The sequence below is a fragment of the Podarcis bocagei genome (assembly GCF_964188305.1).
Source record: "Podarcis bocagei genome assembly, chromosome: 10".
NCBI lineage: Eukaryota > Metazoa > Chordata > Lepidosauria > Squamata > Lacertidae > Podarcis > Podarcis bocagei.
In genome coordinates this window covers 38,700,717-38,714,010 of record NC_138135.1, presented here as the reverse complement: position 1 = coordinate 38,714,010, position 13,294 = coordinate 38,700,717, and the positions used below count along the sequence as shown (strand labels likewise).

The 13,294-nt window shown below is 39.1% G+C and overlaps 1 protein-coding gene across 2 annotated transcripts in view; it reads left to right on the top strand.

The window, feature by feature from the left end:
• Positions 1-13,294, top strand: part of CFAP54 (cilia and flagella associated protein 54) — a 116,199-nt gene continuing 102,905 nt past the window's right edge. Inside the window, exons 1-6 of one of the 2 annotated variants that reach the window (XM_081209623.1) lie at positions 1-263; positions 3,558-3,663; positions 5,832-5,978; positions 10,121-10,292; positions 11,015-11,073; positions 12,943-13,086. In XM_081209623.1, coding sequence (XP_081065749.1) covers positions 58-263; positions 3,558-3,663; positions 5,832-5,978; positions 10,121-10,292; positions 11,015-11,073; positions 12,943-13,086 — 834 coding nt within the window. In that variant the 5' untranslated portion in view covers positions 1-57. The remainder of the gene's footprint in view (positions 264-3,557; positions 3,664-5,831; positions 5,979-10,120; positions 10,293-11,014; positions 11,074-12,942; positions 13,087-13,294) is intronic. The other variant, XM_081209624.1, reaches the window with a different exon arrangement.

Below are 13,294 nucleotides of genomic sequence, written 5' to 3'. Positions count from 1 at the left end.
CGTGCCGCCTCTCGGGGCTGAAAGAAAGCGCAGGCCGGGGAGGACGGCCGTCCCGCCATGGAGGCCCCCAGGCCCCGAGCCCGCTCCCCGCCTCTGCCTCCCCCCAAGCCCGCCATTTTCTACGGGCCCGTGGAACCGGGGAACCCGGTGGTGGACAGCTTCGAGAAGGACCTGAGCGCTTGCCTGGGCTACTTTCAGCGCCAGCGGGAAGCGAAGGCCTCGGGGGCCTCGGGCTCCAGGCAGCAGGAGCTGCACAGGCTGGGGTAAAGCGGAGGCCGGGGACGGGGCTGGCGGGGAAGGGCGCGCCTCTCGTCCCGCTCCCTCTCTCTCCTGCGCTCTCTTTCTCCGCCGTGCTTCTTTTTTTGCTGTTAAATATCTGACGATCTGCTTGCACATAACAGTATATACGTTCTCAGAAGTTGCAGGGGGATAGCCTGGACTCCTCTTGAGACGCTAAGCACTCTGGCCCTCATTGGGCACATGCCCTCGTGACCGCCATGAAGGTGGCACTGTGTAGTATCCAGGTGCCTCAGTTGTAGCTGACACCTGTAGCTTAATTAATTATTATAACAATAATAACAACAATTTCCCCAGCCGCTCTGGGCAGCTCTCAACAGAATATTAAAAACACGATAAAACATCAAACATTAAATACTTCCCTAAACAGGGCTGCCTTCAGATGTCTTCTAAAAATCACAGATAGGTAGCCGTGTTGGTCTGCCATAATCAAAATAAAAAAATTCCTTCCAGTAGCACCTTAAAGACCAACTAAGTTAGTTCTTGGCATGAGCTTTCGTGTGCATGCACACTTCTTCAGATACACTTCAGATACACCAGTGTATCTGAAGAAGTGTGCATGCACACGAAAGCTCATACCAAGAACTAACTTAGTTGGTCTTTAAGGTGCTACTGGAAGGAATTTTTTTATTCTAAAAGTCAGATAGTTGTTCATTTCCTTGACATCTGATGGGAGGGCGTTCTGCAGGGTGGGCACCACTACTGAGAAGGCCCTCTGCCTTGGTTACCTGTTCACCTCTTTATAAAGACTGTAGATCCAAAGTTGGAGCCATTATCCAACTGCGTATCGTTCTTCCCCTTTAGCATTGTACTATCCTTGCACTAAAAAGGACTAGGTGCAGCCATGCCATTTTCTGACAGCTATTAGAAAAAATAAGTGCTAGGGAAAAGCAGAAATAATGCTTTTCTCCCACTGCAGTTCTTTGACCCTTAGTTGTGGTAGCAAAGTAAGAAGCTTTCGCCCACCATATGAACCTTGGGGTGCAAAGTGGGAGCACAGGCACAATTACCAGATTTTTTAATTTTTTTTTTAATGCAAGGAGGGTAATAGGAAGGAGAAAGTTATTAAGAACGTAAGAAGGTCTCTGCTGGATCAGGCAAACGCCTGTCTAGTCCAGCATTCTGTTCTCACAGCGGACATCCTGACACCTATGGGAAGCCCGCAAGCAGGAAATAAGCTCCATAGTGCTTTCCTGCTTATGATCCCTAGAAACTGGTTTTCAGAGGCATACCCAGCTCTACCTCTCTTTTAAATTGGAACCAGTGAAGGCAGTGAAGGTCTTGTGTGAGTGTCTGGTGGCGGTTGGAGGATGGATGGCGGCTAACAGATTGAGGCTGAATCCTGACAAGACAGAAGTACTGTTTCTGGGGGACAGAGGGCAGGTGGGTGTGGAGGACTCCCTGGTCCTGAATGGGGTAACTGTGCCCCTGAAGGACCAGGTGCGCAGCCTGGGAGTCATTTTGGACTCACAGCTGTCCATGGAGGCGCAGGTTAATTCTGTGTCCAGGGCGGCTGTCTACTAGCTCCATCTGGTACACAAGCTGAGACCCTACCTGCCCGTGGACTGTCTTGCCAGAGTGGTGCATCCTCTGGTTATCTCCCGCTTGGACTACTGCAATGTGCTCTACGTGGGGCTACCTTTGAAGGTGACTGGAAATTACAACTAATCCAGAATGCTGCAGCTAGACTGGTGACTGGGAGTGGCCGTCGAGACCATATAACACCGGTCCTGAAAGACCATATTGGCTCCCAGTACGTTTCCGGGCACAATTCAAAGTGCTGGTGCTGACCTTTAAAGCCCTAAACGGCCTTGGCCCATTATATCTGAAGGAGTGTCTCCACCCCCATTGTTCTGCCCAGACACTGAGGTCCAGTGCCGAGGGCCTTCTGATGGTTCCCTCACTGTGAGTAGTGATGTTACAGGGAACCACCCAGGCCTTCTCAGTAGTGGCGTCTGCGCTATGGAATGCCCTCCCATCAGATGTCAAAGAAATAAACAACTATCGGACTTTTAGAAGACATCTGAAGGCAGCCCTGTTTAGGGAAGCTTTTAATATTTGATGAATCATTGTATTTTAATATTCTGCTGGAAGCCGCCCAGAGTGGCTGGGGAAACCCAGCCAGATGGGCGGGGTATAAATAATAAATTATTATATTATTATACTGTCTCAGATATAGGAGGTAATATAATCATGGCTTGTAACTTTTGATTGCCTCATCTTTGAATTTGTCTGATTACCTTTTTAAAGCTTTCTCAGTTGCTGGCCATCGCTATATCTTTTGGTAGCAAATTCCTTAATGTAACTATGCGCTTTGTGAAGAAGTATGTCCTTTCATGTGTCCTGAATCTTTCAACATTCAGTTTCATTGAATGACTGCTGGCTCTAGTATTTTAGTGGGAGAAAAACTTCTATCCACCTTTTATAGATCCAGTCTAATTTTATACATCTCATTCATATTCTCTGAATTAAAAAGCCCTACTTTTGTAAGTCTCCTCATAGCCCCTGGATCATTTTGGTTGCTCTTTCAATTCTGGGAGTTTCAGGGAATATTTAAAGAGAATATCAAACATAATGGCCCGGTTGCACAATATGGTAAACCAAGGATTGAACCTGCTTTGCTCCCTCCTTTCAATGTGGAATATAGACACAACCCCAATCCTTGACTTAGCATCATGTCTGAACCAGAGATCATGGTTTATTTTGCTTCAAACAAACCATAGTAGTGGCTTGTGCTTGGCTTGGTGACAATTATTTGGCTGCGTCATCCCTGTTTCAGGTATAATGTTAAGACAGGGACTGTGATTCCTGGAAGACCTGCTCCCTGCCTTGTGTGCCTTTTCTGACCTGGCCTGGAAGGGCAGGGCCCTGACTGACGCCAGCTACAAAAGCTGAGGCTGCTGACTGTTGGGTTGGGTTAAAACTCTTGGGGTTTGGGGTTTTTTGTTGTGGGTGTGGGTGTGTTGCAGTTGCTGTTGGGTTTTTTGTATCTTTATTTTGGAGCTTGTGATTTATTTATATGGAAATCATTCAGTTTTGTTGTGTATTATTTGATGTTTTATTTATTATTTATGACTACCTTTGTTAAGTTGTAGTTATGTAATTTTTCATGTTGTAAGTTGCCTTGAGCAGGGTTTGAACTGTGGAAAGGCGGCATACAAATAACATTATGTATGTATTGCTGCCAGTGTGTTTCCTGCCTTTATTAAAAAAAACAAATAATAATCAGTCCATAACGTTCAGTGATTATTTTTGTTTAGAGCAACTACTTTGTTTAATATTTGGAACAACTACAAGCCTCGATTCCCAGATTGGTATTACAATGAAAAACTTGTGAAAGTTGGTGACGAGCTTGTAGAAATGAAGGTAAGTAATGCCCTATGTGAATTATTTATAATAGCAATTTCTCTCCTATATCTGCATTTGTATTCTTCCATCTGAGAATATACATCATGCATTTGGTAAAGTGCAATCTGCCCATGATAGCTCATATCCTTTTAGCAAACTAGACATGATGCCAGATTTGTCATGTGCAGTTAAAAGAATAGTTTTTAAAAATTAAACAGTAGGCATATGTGTATTAACTGGATCAGACCATGGTATACAGGGAGTCTTGAGAAAAAATTGTGTTAGCAAATGGGTAGCCCTCCTCCTGATGTGCCATGGTCCTAATCTAATAGGAACTTTCTGTGCCTACTGTTTAATGTCTAAAAAATCTTAATGCAATTGCAGGTGATGAATTTAGCATCAAGTGTCATTTGTTTTTAAGGCATCACAAGACTTCTGGTTGTTGAAAGCCATTTGAATACATAATACCAACCCAAGATAGCTGACTGTGCAAACTAAAAAAAAAAAAAGCCCCATTAAGTTTAATGATTCTTCGTCTCAGGTAAATTTCAGCCTATTTGTGGCCATTACTGTACATCAAAAGTAGACTGTTAACCCCATAACCAGGCCTTTGGTTGGTTTGATTGACATCCTATGCCCTTTTAAAATGTGAGGGGTTTTTTTTTTTGGGGGGGGGTGTTACTGGGTTGCTTTTATTTTTGAGTATTTTGTAGTTTTATATTTTGATTTTGTTCTGTGAACTGCCCTGAGACCTCCAGGTATAGGGCGGTATATAAATTCATAAATAAATAAATAAATCCCCCCAGCTCATGACAAGATTTAGTGAGATGCCTCCAATTGTGTTCCCTGTCACCCTTTACTTTCACCTGCATGGGTAGGCACTCTGTTAAAGGTATATGAAACTGGAAAAGGTATAAACACTGCTGTAGAGTCAGAAGACTCTCACCTCCCCCCAAAGAATTCTGTTAGAAGGATTGTGTGTGTCTGATCACATTACTTGAATTAACCTCACTTTCAGTTAGTCTTATTCCACATGTTGAGGGAGATTTATCAAGAAACTCATGCTGTACAAATTGATGATGGTGATGATTCAGTAGCTGGCATTTTTACATTTGACACGGCAACAAAACATTAGCGTAGCATATAATTACAATATATTGTAATTGTATATAATACAATATATTATCAATTAACTGCCATTTTTTGACAGATTAATAAGAGTTATACAATGAAATCTAAGATCTGTTTTTGCTTTTTAAAGAATGCCATGCCCTTTCCCTAGCTTGTGTGTCTTATTTAACTCAAGCACCTAAATGACACCTGCAGTCTCAGTTTTATAGTTCTTGCTTCCTTTTTTTGAAACAATGCTCCGTGTAGGTTTCCATTTGCTCAGGAAGTGGTTGCATTGTAGAGGTACATGAAGAGATCTTGGTCTCTAGCTTATAGCACATTTTCTTCTGAAATGCAAATAAAATTAAGAATCACTAATATGACTGCTATGTATTTTTTCTACCAAAGCCTTAAAAAAACCACACAGTTACCTAGAATTGTTCAGATATTGAATATTTCTAATTTTCATTTTTATATATGCTTTGATATAAAGGAAATCTTGTTTTCTTGATTGTTATAGCCATACATATTGGATAGAGCACAGCCAAGTTAAGCAGTTGAATAAAGACAGTTGTTACAGCTGGAGGGATTTAACTTTTGCTTAAATTTTACTGAACTAAACTACCTAAAAGTGCTGAACTTCGGTTGAATTGCTATTGTTTTTGTTGTTTGTTTCAATATTAGAAACAAAATAGAGAAACAATAAATGACAACAATATGCTTTCCATGATACATTGACCAACAAGACTGATTAGACTTTCTCTCCACCTCTACCATGCTGTAGTCTTATACAGTACTCACCTGGGAGTATGTCCTGTTGAATTTGATGCAACTTACTTCTGAGTAGACATATATAGGATTGCATTGTAAATGCATTATAAGAAGGATGGACAACTTGTGACCCTTTAGATGTTATTGGAGTGCAATTACCATCATCCCTGAACATTGTCTGTGTATAGTTGATGGGAGCTGGGGTCCAAAATCTTAACGTTTTGGCACTTAAAATTTTATGGAAATTAAAAGAATGCATTTTGTGTGTGTGTAATCAGTTTTGTTTTTTGTTTTTTGCTTTCCAGGAATATAAGCTGGCACTTACACAGTGCTATGGGCGATATCTTCAGGAAATCTGTAGTGTAAATCTAAACAAAATTGGATCAGACGTGCATCAATTTAAGTCTGATTTTTTCCCAAAGGGACTTAGAGATCCAACTGCTGCGCGTACAGTAAGTATATACAATGAAGATTTAAAATAAATGTGATACTATTTAATATTTTAATAATTTGGCATTAACAAGGTTTCATTAAATATTCAGTAAACACCACCCATTCTTCCTCCAGCAGCATGCTGTCTTAAGGGCACTTCTCACATGACAACTCATATCGTGTTTAAAGAGACATTCATACTTTACTTACATCTAATTGTGTATATATTTTTTGCACACTTTTTTCCTGTGGTGCTTGCTTATTGCTGTGAGTAGGAAAAATAATAAGTAGCATTTTGAGGGTGTGTTTTTTTTAAAAAAACTGCCCTTTTAATTTGTAGTTATTGAATATAATGGCACATTATAAGTCATGTGTAGGGAAATTATATGTGCAGTTGGGATGTAAGAAGATATCATTTCCCATTTTGTCCTGTATTTATGACATGCTGCATTGGTTCTGTTCTGTTTCCCCCCCTGCCAAAAATGATGTTATTCATCTCACTGTCTGTTAAGGCAAATTTGTATAACTTTTGCACCATCGAATCTAATGCACCTTCGAATCTAATACACACTTAAATTTTCAGAATCTTGAAACCAAAAAAAGTATTTGCTGGCAAATGTAAATGTGCCATCAAATCTAATGCGTGCCTTAATTTTCACAACGTAATTTGGCCCAAAAAGGTGAGCATTAGATTTGAGTAAATATGGTATTCAATTATTACATAAATTATGTAAATTATGTTGACATTATGTTTTCCCACCCTATTAATTTCAGTTCAAATACATGGGGAAAGGTGATTAAATATCATTTGCTATCTGAAAGCAACAACGGTGAATACTAGTCACATTAACTGGATCATTTTCTGTTCCAGACATGGGACAGATAAGCTATCTTCTTTAATTTCCTCCCCCATTTCCATTTTCTTCATAATTGCGTAATGGCTTCAAATGTTTGTATGCCCTTATGTAGAGATGAATGGAGATGCATAGCTGCTTCCATTAGAACATCAGAAGAACCCTTCTAGATCACACCAAAGACCTGTCTTGTCCAGTATCTTGTTTCCCACAGTAGCCACCCAGATGCCAACAGGAAGTTCAAAACCAGGACATGAGCGCTATAGCCCTCTTCTGCTAGTATTCCTTAGTGACTAGTATTCAGAAGCACGCTGCTTCAGCTTTGGGCATAGTATGTAGCCAGCTCTATACAGCTATATCATGGAAGGGCAATTGACTTGCTGATCAGAAGGTTGGCGTTTTGAATCCCTACGACGGGGTGAGTTCCCGTCGCTCAGTCCCTGCTCCTGCCAACCTAGCAGTTCAAAAGCACGTCAAAGTGCAAGTAGAAAAATAGGTACCGCTCCGGCGGGAAGGTAAATGGTGTTTCCGTGCACTGCTCTGGTTCGCCAGAAGCGGCTTAGTCAAGCTGTACGCCGGCTCCCTTGGCCAGTAAAGCGAGATGAGCGTCACAACCCCAGAGTCGGCCACGACTGGACCTAATGGTCAGGGGTCCCTTTACCTTTATACTCCCTCAAATGATACCTCTGTCTGTTAATTTGTGGCATCCAACATCACCCAGTGTGTGAGAAATACAGTTCTTTAGTCTGGGTGTTTTTGCTCATTCATAGGAGAATCTTATACAGACTTGCATGTATGAAAAATACATTTCATACATTCTAACTGTGTGCTGTGGGCAAAGTGTCTACTGAATTGAGACAAATCTTACATTTGCAACTATGTTAATGAAATTAACAAGCATATACGTTGTAGGATCGGCATAACCATCTTTTAAAAAACAACTGATTATTCATATTCTTAGTCCTCTGGGCATTTTATGATTTCATCTAATAAATATGTTAAAAGAGTTTGCCAGTGTTTTTGAAAAACATTTGGGATCTAAGCTCTCCTAGGATATTATTTATTCTTCTTGTTGTAAAAGCAGATACTAAGGATTTCACTTTGAAGCTTCATAACTGGAAACCAGCTGTTTGCTGTAGAATAATGTGATACATGAACCCAAGTTTTTCCCCCTTTAGGAAATTACAACAAACACTGTTTGCCTTTATGGTAAATTGAAGCCCAATACAGATTGTTTCTGTGTATCACTTCTTTTTATTAGATGAAAGGAACATTTTTAGTATCCTAAAAGTGTCTTAGCATTTTCAGTACTGAGAAATTCCCTGAGTTTTTAGACTTTTAAAACAGATAGGAAACCTCTGGTCCATGGGCCTGATCTAGCTTGCTGTAGAAATGCTCCCTATGTGACCTGCAAGGCTATTTTGGGCAAGCCACACCCACTTGCTCTACCCCTGAAATCATAAAGGCAGGACATTGTAGGCATTGACAATTTGGAGTGCCCAAAAAGTCCTGTTGCACAGCATTTCTCAAGCACCTGATAGCCTGCAGGTTGTCAATCAACTGATGTCATAATAATGTTACCCCATTCATCTTTCCAAGTAGGGGGCGGTGAGGGGGATAAGGATCTGGCCTTCCAGGCCAAAAAGGTCCACTACTCCTGTTTCACAGTATCTTTTCTGAACACTCTCTAACAACAATGTTTTGTCATTGAGTGAAGGTGATTATTGTTGTTGCCGTTATTATTAGTATTATTATTAGTATAAATTGCTACTATGCCTATTGAATATTTTCCTGCTCTGTGCTATATAGAATTGGATTATAACCAACTTTGGAAAGCAGATTGTCAAGATGTTTTAGACTATTACTATTTTCCAGGACTGAGCTCTGTTTTGACCATGAATAAGTATCATCTAAGGGATTGGCACTTATGGATAGACTCCAGAAGGGACACGCAGCTAATTAGAAACAGCAATTTTACCACTCGACAACAGTATTTTAGAATTAGCTATTTGACCAAATACCTTTACTGAGCTGTTTCCAAATGATTCCCACTGCAGTTTTGGATGACTGCTGCAGCAAGGTCCCATGTGTAGGCAGACTTTATATTTGTGGTCAACCTCAGGTGGAAGACACTACTCATTATCTGTTGGCCTGCTCCTTATATAGACACTCAAGAGACCACTTTCTGAAACGTTTGTTCACACAAGCAGGCAGGTACACTCCAGCTGAAATGGTCTAGTTTCTTTTAAGTGACACTAATAGCTTCGTAACACACAGAGTGGCCCCATATGCATTGGCTGCAACAAACAGACAAACAAACAAAAAACCCATGAAAAAGTAGTTCAATAACATTTCTATAAAATATTGTGATGATTTGGAGGTTTAATATGAATCAAGCTGGATTTGAGTTTGTTGGTGTCTCTAGTAACCTCTCTCATATATCATGGATATTGACTCATATCATGGATGTATATGATCTGTATTTTTTTACTGCTACTGTTGCTGTGGGTTTGTCATGGCCTTTGGCTAGAAGAATAACTTTATATTGACAGAAATTTATATCTTTATCTTCTTTGAATCATTTATAGACTGCCTTTTATTCAAAGAATGTTAAGGCAATTTACAACCATCTAAAATACCTTTAATAGATGAAATATAGAAATAAGATAAGAATAAATAAAACATGATACAGACAAATTCTCAAACAGTTCCAAGTACAAAAATGCATGGCCTGAGTGAATAAATAAGTTTTTAACAGGTGCTGAAAATTGATCACTTTTGGTGTCTGCTGCACTTCAGAGGCACTAGCTTTAGGCAAGAAGTGTGAATCCCTCACACCAAATGAATAGCAAATGCATGAAAACAAACAAGCAAGGAGCTTATCAGAACAATTGCTGTGCTGGAAGTGGAATGTTGGTTTGGCTGTGGAAAAACACTGTCCTAGAGACTGAAGTTCTGAGGATGTTTCATTGAGCCCTTGTTTAAATTTAAGTACTGTGCCATGAAACCATTGCTTAAATTAAGTGCTATGGTAGAAAGTAGTTAATTAGCTAAAAGGCAGCGATTGGATGAAAAAAGCACAAAGGAAACAAGCTAGTGAAAAAGGGGCCAATGAAGCATGGGGTAGACAGTGGTGGGAATTTCATACAAGACCTAGGAGTGAATATGCTGAGTGGCACAGTTGTGAAAGAGCTGGGGAAATATGTCCTCTGGCTGAGTGGCTGAAGGGTGAGTTATGGGGTGGGGTGCTAAATTCACATTTTGATTTGAAGAATTACGTCATTTCAATCTCTGATTATTCATTTTAGTTCCATGTTTTGCAAGTGAGGAATATCTGCATTTACAAATTGGTGTGTGATAATGATGAGGACCTCCTGAATCAGGAATCTGTGAAGACATGTTTCAGACTCTTGTCCATACTGCAACTGATCATGCAGATGACTTTGCCACATGAACGTTTGTGTTGGCTTGTCTACAATGGTACGTCACAAATTTTACTTTCTAAATCCTGTTAGAGAGCTGTCAAGATTAAAAGAGTGTTTAATTTTAGAGCTCCCTCCCTAATATAAAATTCATGGGGAATTTCAGTTTTGCCGTTTCTGTTTACATTTTGGATTGGATTTTCACTGTGAAGCAAATTATTTATTATGCAGGCAGTTGAGTGCTTATAGCTTTAATGTAGATGGATAAGTACTGACAAAGCACTATAGTTTTTTAAATAAAAAAATTATAAGCATGTAAAATATAATATACAATATACTGTAAAATATATCAGAGGGTATTGTTTTCATATAAGGGAATTCAGTTCCAAAAGTTTAGGAAATAAATGTTTGAGATTATTAGAGTCATGAAATGGTTGACAGGGTTTCATAAGTAAGTTTCAAAGAAGTTAGAAACCATTTAATATGCTTTTTTCTGCTAGATAAGCTTTGTCAATACAACCTATAGGTGTTATTTTTTATGCCCATTTACTGTATTCACTGTGAAGGTTTTATACATATATACACGTACCTTACAATTTATATTGGAGAAGTTGAAATAAGTTGAATATATTGAATACATATTGAATAAGTTGAATAAAGAAAAGCCAAGTTGAGGTGAGAGTAAGGATAGTCCACAAGCTCAGCATAATATATATCAGCATGCACACAGATGCACATATTGCTATATATGTTTTTAAAATAATTTACTTGTCCTTGCAGGTACAATCCATATGTATACCATTTGTAGGCATTTAATGACCATTGGTCAATCTTCTAAGGTATGGCAAGATAAATCTGGAAGTATTTGTCTCTTTTCCTGTGTCTATCAAGATATATTAATTTTTCAGATTGTTACTGTTCTGCATGTTTTTGGTAACATTTTAGCTTTTGTTTGACTTGTGATGATTGTGTGTGTGTTTTTTAAAGGATGTTTTTAGCTTAAATGAATGAATGAATGAATAAATAAATAAAGTATAGAAAACTGGCAACATTAAATCTGATATTGTTCGTTCAGTGGTTTTGGCTTTTGAGATTTCAATAGACATTGCCCATAGAATTTCAGCATACCTTCACAACTAGAGCACGTATCAGTTACACTGGCACCTAACTTTTAGGCTCAGTTCAGTGTGTTATTACTTTTCATGCTGCATATTAGAGGTGGGGAACTTTTCCCAGCCCAAAGGTTGCATTACCCTCTGAGCAGCCTTCTGGGGCCACAGGCTGGTAGCAGTCAAGGCCAGAGGCAAAAAGTGGGTGGAGCAATTCCTAATGTTTGTACAGTAGACTATATACCAGCCATGCAAAATCCAGAGGTTCCTACACATGCACACTTCTCCATCCTGATGAGCAAAAGATATCAACACTGTTTAAGAATACATTCCAGCCAGAAAGGAAGAGGGTAGGGGGCAGAGCCATTGATGGGTGTGGCTTTGGAAAAGATGGTGTGGCCTAGGTGGAGGACAAAACCTTGAGAGAATCCTAAGGGCAAAACAGAGGCTGCTCTAAATGATTTGGGACCCCAGGGTAATTACTGTCTTTTTCTGTATCAATCTAGCTGTCCACCTAGATTATCGGAATATTTTGTCTGGCCCATCTTTACAGCATTTAGATACTGTACTGAATGAAGAATTGGCAGTAGACCTTTGCCATGACTAGGTTGTGAATTGTTAACATGTTGCCTTTTAAAAGTTGTTTTGTCTGCCATGCTTCTCTCTTTTTGCTTTTCTGTTTATTATCTCATGTGATAGTGTTTGGTTTTTCCGTGGTGTTAGCTGCCTTGGGTATCTCAGAAACAAGACAGAAAGGCAAGATGTACATATTTTCAACAAACTTAACTAATGATACAAAATTTATTTTCTAAAGATTCTTAGATGAATATTCAAGGGCTGTGCTGCTGCTGCTGCCGCCACTCTGTAAATACAGTCCTACACTTTAAAACGTGGTCTTGTACTGTTTTGAGTAAAAAACCCTTAGTATTGATTTTTATACATTTCACTTGCATGAAAATGGGAATACTTTTATTTATTTAACCAGGCAGATTTATTATGAATATGTTATTTGATTTCAAAACAGTGTGAGAGTGAAGATAGATAGAAAGGTAGATAGATTTCATCCTGAAATCTGCAGTGTGAAAATTACATACCTCTTGACTATACGGAAGATTTTTCAGTTGTCCTTAAACTGAACTGTAGTGCCACCCAGTGGCTATTTTTTATACAATAAGATCATCATGTGACTTTCAAAGTTTTGTTCATCTCAGTTGTACACGCCAGAAAAAGTAAGCAAGAAAGGTAGATGTGTGTGTGGTGGGGATAGTCAGTTTTGCACATAAATCTGCAAAAATTGTTATTATTTTTACTAGCTCACCTGCTCGTAATGTTAATCAGTTATGACATACTAAAGTCTTGAACTGAAAGAGGGGAAAGAAGTATAGTAGTTACCTTTCAAAATTTTCAACCCCTGCAATATTTTATACTAATCAGTGTTAATATCATTGAGTGATATTCAGGGTTAGTCATATTCAGAACACACCCACTGAAATAAATTGGCTTAAATTACGTTGACTTCAGTGGATCTGCTTTGACTATAACTAACACTGGATGTCACCCGTTAATGGCTTAATTTATAATCAGTTTCTCTTTCAATAGGTGCTTGAATATTTATTATGGGCCTGTGTATGTATGGAATCATCGGTTCCCCTTTTAGCTGTACACTATTTGCCATGGAGAGCAACACTGTATGCTGCTGTTTGCCAGTGTTATTATGACTGCTATTCTGGCATAAATGGAGAGGTAGTGATTATCCTTCATATTTTAAATAAAATTAAAAATATATTGGATTTGTGTAAAAGCAAGCTGCTCGTGGGAGACTATATTAAAGTGTGCATAAGGGGCGCTGCCTTTGTTTTGTGTTCCTTGTCTGAACAGAAATACAGTCCATAAGTATATGATGTTGGGATCATTGATCTTGATTTGATGGGAGCACAACCTAGCAATTTTC